The sequence below is a fragment of the Lampris incognitus genome, chromosome 20 (genome assembly GCF_029633865.1).
Source record: "Lampris incognitus isolate fLamInc1 chromosome 20, fLamInc1.hap2, whole genome shotgun sequence".
Classification (NCBI taxonomy): Eukaryota; Metazoa; Chordata; class Actinopteri; order Lampriformes; family Lampridae; genus Lampris; species Lampris incognitus.
The window spans coordinates 9760972-9771952 of NC_079230.1; the positions used below are offsets into that span (position 1 = coordinate 9760972).

General features: G+C 50.0%; 1 protein-coding gene across 1 annotated transcript in view; it reads right to left on the reverse strand.

The window, feature by feature from the left end:
• rcor2 (REST corepressor 2) overlaps nucleotides 1-8951 on the reverse strand; it is a 36202-nt gene extending 27251 nt beyond the window's left edge. Inside the window, exons 1-3 of the mRNA XM_056300491.1 lie at nucleotides 8796-8951; nucleotides 3113-3231; nucleotides 961-967 (exon numbers count right to left, since the gene is read on the reverse strand). Coding sequence (XP_056156466.1) covers nucleotides 961-967; nucleotides 3113-3229 — 124 coding nt within the window. The 5' untranslated portion in view covers nucleotides 3230-3231; nucleotides 8796-8951. The remainder of the gene's footprint in view (nucleotides 1-960; nucleotides 968-3112; nucleotides 3232-8795) is intronic.
• Nucleotides 8952-10981: the final 2030 nt, after the last annotated feature.

Consider the following 10981-nt stretch of genomic DNA (forward strand, 5'->3'; position numbering starts at 1 on the left):
TCCAAAACAAGATATGAAAGAATGTCACAAGATTCAATTGGTGGTAGAGATTCTGGAGTGAACTTTTGAGCAGGAATGAGCAGTGGATCTATTCCAATCTTTTTTATCTTCTCTTGGTAGCGACTTTTCACATCTCCTTTGAGTTTATCTGCATATGCTGATAGCATTAGTTTTGTGTTTACGTCGTTGCTCGCCATTTTATATTACGCAAGTCCTCCAACATGGCTGCGGCCTCGTATTGAAAACATGTGTGACATCACATGAATGTACAATATTGCCCCTGCCCTGTTGCATAATTTGACTGAAGGAAAACTGAGAGTGCCCGATAAATGTGTGGCAGCCAGCGCTGAGTTTTAACAGCCGCAGGGTTTTGTACTGTACAGCCCAATTCTGCACCTATTGCCTTCAGTTCTCGCTTGCTTTTAGGACTGAAGTGATATGTTTTCCACACAAGCTGCAAAAGGTCATAGACTTTCTCAATCATTGGCACTGACCTTTGAGTACTCAGCATTGCCAGTTCCAGATGACGAGGTAGACAGTGGAAGGGCAGGACATGTTCACCTATATCACCTCTGAAACGTGCCCCTCGTCCCCCTGTTGCACCCATGTTAACGCTTGCACCATCCACTCCAACAGCACTCACTTTATGTACCCACCAATTTGGATTGGGTGGATCTGCATTTTTAAGGCAGCGACTTGACAGTATTTAGGGTTCCTTCTGCATGACTGTGATCAAGTTCGGCCAACCCTACTAGACAGGTCACAGCTGTTCCATCAGATAAGTGCCTAGAGTATACAATAACATTGTCTTTTCCTGAGACATCTGTTCCACTATCAGTTATAACAGATGTAAATTGCCTTTAAAGCCTCCTCCAGCACACTGCTTTTCAATTCATCTGCAATGCAACCTACAAACTCTCCATGTTGTATCATTATCATATGTCTTTGACACATCCATACCATTCTTCTTCATCAATAGAATCTGAGAGCTAAACTTCGTGAATGGTATTTCTTCCACTGCAATCATGTAGGCTACGTTGAATTTTATTTTCAATTCCCTCATTTTTTCTACGACTTCAACACTAGACCGAGCAATGACAATCCCTGGCGTTCTTATGTTTTTTTACTGTCACCATGCTTCTTCACAGTTTCTTTTTTAAAATGACTCGAACCGGTAATGAACTCTGTTTTACCAGCACCAGCAATCTCTTGTCCTACTTGAGCACAAAATGTGCAGTACATTTTGCCCTTGTCGTAACGTAACCAGACAAACTCTAGTAGGCAAGTCTGTGAATGTTCTCATTCATCAAGGTCATGGTTATCCAAAGGAGTTGAATCAAGTGCAACTGGACTTGGTATATATCCATGAAGACATTTCGCCTCTCATCCAAGAGGCTTCCTCAGTTCGTGCCTTTCTGGCTAGACCAAGCTAGTCTGACTGGCTGGTGATGAGACTCAGAATTTGTCCTCTTTGGAGTAGTTGTCAGAACTATAGTAGGCAAGCTGATTTAAATTGTCTTGTAGGGATGGGAGCCGCAGGGACGGGAGAGGAAGACTCCACTCATTGCGCTTGGTTATCATCATCTGTAGAGGACTGCACGGTGATTGAATTGGGCTGGGATGACTCAAATGTCACTTGAGCACTTTCACCGGTCGAGTTGGTCTCGACATCGTCGGCATCTGATGTAGAGGAGGCTGGGTTTGGACGGGCAGGGAGTGAGATGAAGTCTGATATTTTTCATTTGCGCATTTCGTTTTCTTGCCAGCCGGCTAACGTTAGCTAACTACATAGTTAGCTACATCTAACTTGTAAATTCAAACTCCATCGAAATAAATTAAGCACCATTCATAAAGTTAACACTTCAAATTTTTTTAACCCGATAAATGTGAAGTTAAACTATCTTCAACCACGGTTTCTGTTCATCTGTACAGACAACACTTCAACCACCACAGGACAGGGGTGCAGAGAAGTTTTGGTATTGGAAACCGTACAGGAGTTCACGCAATAGTTCAGGTAGACGCAGGTGCTAGACGAGATGGGAGTTCAGTACACAAACAAAATGTATGGCCATTTCTATTTTCATTTTTAAGTACCATAAGCCTCACTGAACACATTTTCCTATTAGAGCCCTCCTATTATTGTTTTTTTTTGCCCTTCCTTCCCCCATAGAGATGGACTAGCTAATTGTGAGTGTGCGAAAAAGTCCCTCTCCAGGTCCATGAGTTGCTCTGCATCTAATAATAAAAAAAAAAAGCTTTCAAAACATCCCCCTGTGATCCCAGTTAACTGCACCGTCTCATCCCTTTCTAATTTTGGTTTGGACTTGACTGAAACTGGGATGTTCACACTTGTTAAAATGATGTGAACTTGACGAAAAAGTGCAAAAATCCTGCACCGAATGTTGAAAGTAGGAAAGTCACCTTATTCCTTTTAACAGGTTAAATGACCACCAGCCCTGGGTAACTTGCAAATAAGAGAAGGAAATTTAAAATAGCGAAAGAGGTGCAAGGAGGTGGGCAAGGGAAAGAAAATGGATGATGAGAGGATGTATGTAGGCAGAGGACGACAGGACGGTAAGGAAGAGTGGGGGTGAGGGAAGTAAGTGGGTGGAGGAGAGAATGGAGGGATGATGGAACAGAGACATGTGCAGGGAGTTGCACGGCACCGCGGCACTGCAGTGAGCGCAGGATAGGGTGACTGGTGTGCCCGTCTAGTGTGAGCATGCTCACCACGTGCACAGTGTCGAGAATAGAAAACCCACATCTTGGGAGGCTAGCAGTTGGGTTGAAGATGAGACACAAACACGAGCTGGGAAACAAATTCAAGCCAGATATCCACCAATATGATACACTTTCAAATAATGCTAAAGGTCTATATGTACACCAACCTTCTATAGCATGCGTGTGTATGTATGAGTTTGTGTGTGTGTGCGCACGTATTAAGCTACCTCCTCTGTGTATGTGCATGCATGCGTTTGTTCACTTGCCTCCTGTGTGTGCGTGTGTATAAAGCTGCATCCTCTGCATATGCATGTGTGCGTTTGTTCACTTGCCTCTTGTGTGTGTGTGTGTGTGTGTGTGTGTGTATGTGTGCACGCCTCCCTACCGTGGCATGCTCCTCATCACTGCTCTCCTCCTCAGAATGAGGCTGGCTGTTGCCGTTGGTCACGGTCTTGGCTCTGCTCCTGGATAGGACCCCGGCTCCAGAACGCTCCATCACCGAGGGCATGGCTGGAGAACATACAATTCTCACATTACACCCACATAACACACCCACTCTACCTCCCACCACACTTAAGCTGAGTATGCACATTAGAAGATGTAAAATTTTGAGAGAAAGTAGAACACCACACACACACACACACACACACACACACACACACACACACACACACACACACACACACACACACAACCGCAGATGACAAAGATGTTTTGTCACCCTGCCATAAACGTGCCCCCCCCCCCCATTGACTCCGTAAAAATGGGACATTACACATTACACACTGAGATCATCCCATGCCACTGACCCCTGACACATCACTAATGTCAGAACCCCTTGACTGACAGGATATTGCATGATCCAATGTGACATGATCAAAAGGAGGTAGAAAGCCAGAAAATATTAGGGAAAAAAATGAAGAGTTAATGCTTGGTGGTCACGTGAGTGTCATCTCTTTGTTTGCACAATTTTTCAAATTCTATGTCTGCCCGACCCCACTGTGAACTCAGCGCTCATGACTGTTGGCGGGTTCAACTCTGAGAATGAGCCGCCTGTCCTCCCAAATTACAGGATTTGCTTTGAGCCATTGCAGGTATGAGGTTGTTGATATCAAATATGTTTGATTATATTGGGTGGGGGCAGATTTGTCAGCACTGGGGGTGGGTACAGACTGAATCTGTGAACCCCTCACACAATCAGATCATCTTTGCCAGCAATTAGCTGACCAAGCAAAAGATCAGGATATTACCTGATTGACAGGTTTGGTTAATTAAGGGGTAAATCAACCCAATCCTTACCCTCGTGTGCCTGTTGATGCACAGTAAAAAAAAAAGGGAAAAAAAAAGTGCCTTTGAGTGACAGACTTCCCATGAATCCATTCTGTGTCCATTTTTTTTCTAAATATTGGCTGGCGGGTTTTATTTCCATCTGAATTCCAATAAAACCTTCATTACTAATCGAGAGTATAAAAAACACATTGTGCTTCTAACGTGAAGTGTTTCCACCGTCCTCCCCGGAGCCATGTTTGTTTTTGCAGGTCTGTCTCTCTCTCTGAGGACAACTTTGCATCCAACAACTTCCACAACATCTTCACTGTTTCCTATAACATGACTAACTCACAATACCGGGCCAAGCCAATGAGCCCAACACGTTAAAAGTTCTGGGACACGAGGATGATGAGATCACGGAGGTGCCATAATATGAGCTGTGCTTGTTGGGGAAGCACCACTTCAACACACACACACACACACAAGGCCTGTCACGATAATTACGTTATCGAATTATCGTACGATTTATGGACATGACCGCAATCATTTTTGCTGACTTCGATATTGCCCGTTGTGTTTACATAAGAATGTCACCCAACATTTTAGGCAACATGATGCCAGAATAAACAGCAGGGTTTCCCCTACCATTATAAGACGGGGAAAAAAAACTGTGGAGTGTCCGGGTGGCATGGCGGTATCAACCAAGACAGGGGTTGCTGGTTTGAATCCCCGTGTTACCTCTGACTTGGTCGGGCGTCCCTACAGACAAAATTGGCCGTGTCAGCAGGTGGGAAGCCGGATGTGGGTATGTGTCCTGGCCGCTGCACTAGCGCCTCCTCTGGTCGGTTGGGGTGCCTGTTCAGGGGGGGGGAGGGGGAACTGGAGGGAATAGCGTGATCCTCCCACGCGTTACGTCCCCCTGGTGAAACTCCTCACTGTCAGGTGAAAAGAAGCGGCTGGCGACTCCACATGTATGGGAGGAGGCACGTGGTGGTCTAAAGCCCTCAGCAGAGGGGGTGGAGCCGCGACCGGGACGGCTCATAGAGCGGTGTGATTGGCCAGGTACAATTGACGAGAAAAGGGGGGGGGGTCCCAAAATAAAATAAATGCTACCCAATGGCCACGGTCCAGCCAGAGTTTGGAGGAATAAGTCCACTCCACGGCTCGGGTGTGGGAACATTTTAGGTTTAGGCCAAATGAGAGCAGCGCCCAATAACGTGGCCGGCATGTCAAAATGTCAAAAAGCCTTGTAATGGCTATGATATCGTTTTATCGCAATAATTCTGGGGCAATATATCGTCCAACAAAGTTAGTTATCGTGACAGGCCTAACACACACACACACACACACACACTTACCATCAGACTTGCCTGAGGGCAGATTTGGGGCCTAGCTTTCTGGTCAGTAAGGAACTTGCAGTAACTTTCTATAAGTACCGTTTCGCTTCACCCAAGTGTAGAACTTTCTACAAAACACACACACACACACACACACCTCAACCAAGTGGCCCCTGAACTTGTTTACGCTGGGACCCAAACTTCAAAAACCCAGTGATTCCCTCACTCTTTTCCAATGGGAACCAAATGCAAGCGGACCCATGACCTAGTTTATGTCCCTGTCCATAGTTTACGAGACTCTGAGCAAAAACGACGACTACTGACGATGACCCAAAAAGTAGCCCAGATATTCGCACCACCCTTTTCACTGCTAAACGTTATTCCCAAGAGAACTTCCACTGAACATTGCAGACCGGTGAACTACGGGCCTTACTTGCGGGGTCGTGGAAAGAACATTTTCCCCTTTTCCCATTTGACTAAAATCAGCAAGACGTCAAGTCACTTCGCTCCGACGCGTAGTATCATCGAGTCTCTCGGTAACTCCCATTTTAAAGACTAGTTCATTTCCAGACAGTCCCCCCCCCCCTCAATTTGAGCCCAATGTTAGGTGCGGGTTTTCGATATGAAAAGTGGCAGAATCGAGCTTAATAACGAAACCCGCTCCGTCTCACTGAAAACAAACCGCAGTGCGCACTGAGCCCACCCGTCTCACATATGCATTTAAATATTCCTGGACGGTTTTATCAAAACATGCTGCTGAAAGGCAAATACAGCTACAGCCTGTCAATCTCCATCTCCCTCCCCCCTTTCTCTCCCCCCTTTCTCTCCCTCCCTCCCTCCCTCTCTCTCTCTCTCCCCCCCCTCTCTCTCTCTCCCTCCCTCCCCCTCTCTCTCTCTCCCCCTCTCTCTCTCTCTCCCTCTCTCTCTCACTCCCTCCTCTCTCTCCCTCCCTCCTCTCTCTCTCTCCCTCTCTCCCTCCCTCTCTCTCTCTCTCCCTCCCTCTCTCTCTCCCTCCCTCCCTCCCCCCCTCTCTCTCCCCCTTTCTCTCTCTCTGTCTCTCTCTGTGTCTCTCTCTCTCTCCCCCTCTATCTCTCTCCCCCCCCTCTCTCTCTCCCTCTCTCTCTCTCTCACCCACAACAGCACTAACTTTGCCAACAGAGCCCTCTGGAAGCCGGGGGGGGGGGGAGAGGGGGGACGATCCCTCCCAACCAGAAAAACGAGCACGTAAACAAAAACTCCCATAACCCTCAAGTGACAGCCTCGGGAATATATACCAGAGACCAGACGAGAGCCCTCCTGCATGAGAGGATCCTTCACTCTGGGACACTACGTGGCCAAGCCTCGTTTTCTCTCCTCTTCTTTTGCCCTCCCCCCCCCCCCGCACGCGCACACACGAGCGTTCTCACTGAATAGCCGCTTCACCGAGTCTTGCGGTGGCACCGAAACACCGGACAGTCAAACCCGGGTCATAAATCCAGACTGTGGCAGACGAACGTGAAGATAAAAGACTCATGCTGTCCCCCTCCCGTCTTCCTGCAGGGGGGGGGGTCGCACCGAGAACAGGTGTCGTCAACTCGTCCAGGAAGACCCGGGTTCCGGCGGCAAACAGCAACGTCGAAGCGCAGCCGGCCCCGTCCGTATAATAAAACGCGCCGCCGCACACAAGCGTGACCCCGGAGCGCGCGTTCCACCCGCCTACGCCGCTCGTGCAGCGCGAGACGCGAGCGGCGTGACGTCATCGCAGAAGTTGCGAGCAAGTGCCGGCGGGACAGACGCGTCACAACTCCGGCGAGAATAACGTCCCCGACTTCAAAAAAACATGGCCGAAAGAAACAGAAAGCCGGGATTTTCTTTTTCTTCTCCTTTTTTTGGTGGGGGGGGGGTATGGTGGAGGGTATTGGGGGGGGGGGCTGTTTTGTTGCTGTCTGACAGAACCAAACTGCGTTTCTCCGCCGTCAGGGGCTGGTAGACAATAAAAGTGAGCGAGGCTCTCGGGGGTCTTTGTCTGTCGCTACCGCCGTTGGCTCCATGACCCCCCCCGCCCCCGATCCCCCTCCCACCCCCAACGAGAAACGGCAGGTCGAACTTTTACCCAAGATCTCAAACTGCCAACCTTGTGCGTGTGAATTTGTACAAATTGCGTGCGCGTTCGTGGGTTTCTATCCGCGGCGCCAGGCGAGCCGAAATACCCCCCACCCACCCCACCCTCCGGGACCCGCTCACTTTCCCGGAGGGAGAGAGTTCGAGGGGGGTTGCGGTAGCCTCGATCCGCGTGACGGTAGCCTCGATCCGCGTGACGGTAGCCTCGAGATCGGGAGAAGAAATGGAGGGGGACTTAAAAGAACAAAAAACACCAAACCCCCTGCAAACCCGGTTTGAGGGCGTTTAAACGTCGCAGCCACTTATCGCTGGATTGTCAAAAGTTTTACCCGTTTCACTTTCGCCCAACACATAACCGCCGCCGCGCCCCCCCCCCCCATATAAAAAACCCGTTTTGTAATCTTTAACGCCGACACGTGTCATTTTACACAATCCACTTGTATCCCCCCACCCCCCCGGTTCGCCAGATAACAACTCGGACGTGCAGACACGGTGTGCGCGCGCCTAACGCGAGCCCTCGCGCGTTGCGTTCGAGAGGAAGTGGCTCTCGAACCGTTCCTCCTTTATGAGCGCGTCTCTCCTCCGCCGCTTTCACGCACGCTCCAGAGTTCGCCCACCCGAGACGGCCTGGCGTGTGCTGGACCCCCACCCGAAACGGCGTGGCGTGTACTGGACTCCCCACCCGAAACGGCGTGGCGTGTACTGGACCCCCCCACCCGAAACGGCATGGCGTGTACTGGACCCCCCACCCGAAACGGCATGGCGTGTGCTGGACCCCCACCCGAAACGGCCTGGCGTGTACTGGACCCCGACCCGAAACGGCCTGGCGTGTACTGGATCCCCACCCGAAAACAGCCTGGCGTGTAGTGGACCCAAAAGATGAATCAATAGTTCCGCAGATTTGTTGTCTAGTCGTTTATTATGCCCCCCTCCCCCCCCCCAGACTTTGTAGTTCCTTTTGTTTTCCTCTTCCTACCCAAAACTACACGTTACAGACGGACCGCCGGCATCAAGGAAAACTCGTTATGGATCACAAAGTCAAGTTGTTGGCTAAATGTAGTCGCTTTCCCCCCCGCGGGCGGAAATAACCGTGGGAGAGTTTTAAACGAAGGAGAGCAGCTTTACTCGAAAATAAACGGGGGGGGGGGTTGGTTTTGTTTTTTCGGTTTTGCCCCGAAACGACGGACGTACGGCGCGCCGGAGTCGAGCCTCCCCAGCTGCTCGGCGGAGATGCTAAAGTTAGCCTAGCATCGCGGTTACGTGCCCCGCGTTCACACTAGCGCTAGGAGTTCGCGGATTTAACAGTCCCGCCGTACCTGTGCGTCGTCCGGGTCCCGTTCCCCCCCCCCCCGCACTTCAGAAACTCACCGCCGCCTTCTCCCCACGGTGGGACGGTCCTCCACGGAGCGGACAAAGACGACCTGTGCGACTAGAAGGGCTTAATTCCGCCCTAATTGATGACCGGAACCTGTGTGCGAGCGCACAATGAGGCGAGCCGCACGGGGAGATGGAGGCGGCCGTGTGGCTGCGCGCCGTACGCGTGTGTGTGTGCCGGGGGGGGAAGACGGACAACACCCCGAGAAGAGACGTGGGCATCCGCCCCGGTCCTCGCCAGCCCCCCCCCCCTTCTCCTCCTCCTCCTCTCTATCTGGATTGGCAAAAAGTAATCCTGTAAAACTGTGGAACGTGTAACCTGCCTTGTTACCAATTAACTAATTGATGACGAATAACAAAATATATATATATATATATATATATCAAATCGCGGGACAAATTCCGCGTCACATGCAGTATCAACAAAAAGCCCTCCGTCAGAACATCTTCTCTTTTTTTTCCCCCCAATATGGTTGGTCCTTGGATTGTCACCAGAGATTATAATTTACGCCTGGTTTTATTGTCACAGTACGGCGGTTATGCCGTATGGACGCAATAGCCTCTTTGGGTTCATTATCTGCCAACTATCGAAATCCCATAAATTAGGGACTACTTGCCAGTATGTCAGCGGAGGGATTCGTCAGCTGTGCATCTCTGTGATAAGGCTGGGTGTCCAGACCTGCGCTGATGTATGCATGGTGGAGAAAAGGGCAAGAGAGTGGGGTACGATTCAACGGCGCGCGCGCGCGCGCACACATACGCACAGTTTGTAAGTGCGCGCGCTTGTATGTGCATGAGCTGACAGTGCCTCCGTTTTTTCTAGACTTTTAAGAAATTAGTTCATGGAGAGGATTTTACTCTCAGCCTCCACTTCATCTCCTGCCTGTACGTCTGCCTCCCTCTGTGCGTGTGTGTGTGTGTGTGTGTGTGTGTGTGTGTCGAGTAGGAAATGGACGCGAGATGGTTTCATCACCAGCTACAGCAGACCTGATGGCAACATCCGTGTTTATACATATCCTTATACACTTGTGGCATTGCTCCCCCCCCCCCCGTCTCTCTCTGTCTCTCTGTCTCTCTCTGTCTCTGTCTCTCTCTCTCTCTCTGTCTCTCTGTCTCTCTCTCTGTCTCTCTCTGTCTCTCTCTCTCTGTCTCTCTCTCTCTCTCTCTGTCTCTCTCTTTCTCTGTCTCTCTCTGTCTCTCTCTCTCTCTGTCTCTCTCTCTGTCTCTGTCTCTCTCTGTCTCTCTCTCTCTGTCTCTCTGTCTCTGTCTCTCTCTTCTCTGTCTTCTCTCTCTGTCTCTCTCTCTCTGTCTCTGTCTGTCTCTGTCTCTCTGTCTCTGTCTCTCTCTGTCTCTGTCTCTCTCTGTCTCTCTCTCTCTCTCTGTCTCTCTCTCTCTGTCTCTGTCTCTCTCTGTCTCTGTCTCTCTCTCTGTCTCTCTCTGTCTCTGCCTCTCTCTCTCTCTCTCTCTCTCTCTCTCTCTCTCTCTCTCTCTATGTCTCTCTCTCTCTCTCTGTCTCTCTCTCTGTCTCTGTCTCTGTCTCTGTCTCTCTCTCTCTCTCTCTCTCTCTCTCTCTCTCTCTCTCTCTCTCTCTCTCTCTCTGTGTGTCTCTGTCTCTCTCTCTGTCTCTCTCTGTCTCTCTCTCTTTGTCTCTGTCTCTCTCTCTGTCTCTCTCTCTCTCTCTCTCTGTCTCTCTCTCTTTGTCTCTGTCTCTCTCTCTCTGTCTGTCTCTCTCTCTCTCTGTCTCTCTCTCTGTCTCCGTCTCTCTGTCTCTGTCTCTCTCTCTGCCTCTCTCTGTCTCTCTCTCTGTCTCTCTCTCTCTGTCTCTCTGTCTCTGTCTCTCTCTGTCTCTCTCTGTCTCTCTCTCTGTCTCTCTCTCTCTCTCTCTCTCTCTCTCTCTCTCTCTCTCTCCTCTCTCTCTCCCTCTCTCTCTCTCTCTCTCTCTCTCTCTCTCTCTCTCTGTCTCTCTCTTTCTCGCTCTCACTCACACACACATGGATTCTTTCTTCTCCGACCACATCGCTGACTCTTCATCTCCTTCTCTTTCCAGCCATAAGCGGTTCTTTTTCTGTCACCTGCAGTTCTCTTTTTTTTTGACAGTCGTCTTCAACTCCTCCTCCGTCTTTCTCTCCTTCCTCCTTCACCTTTACCTCCTTTACATTCTAAAAGCTCTCTACCCCACC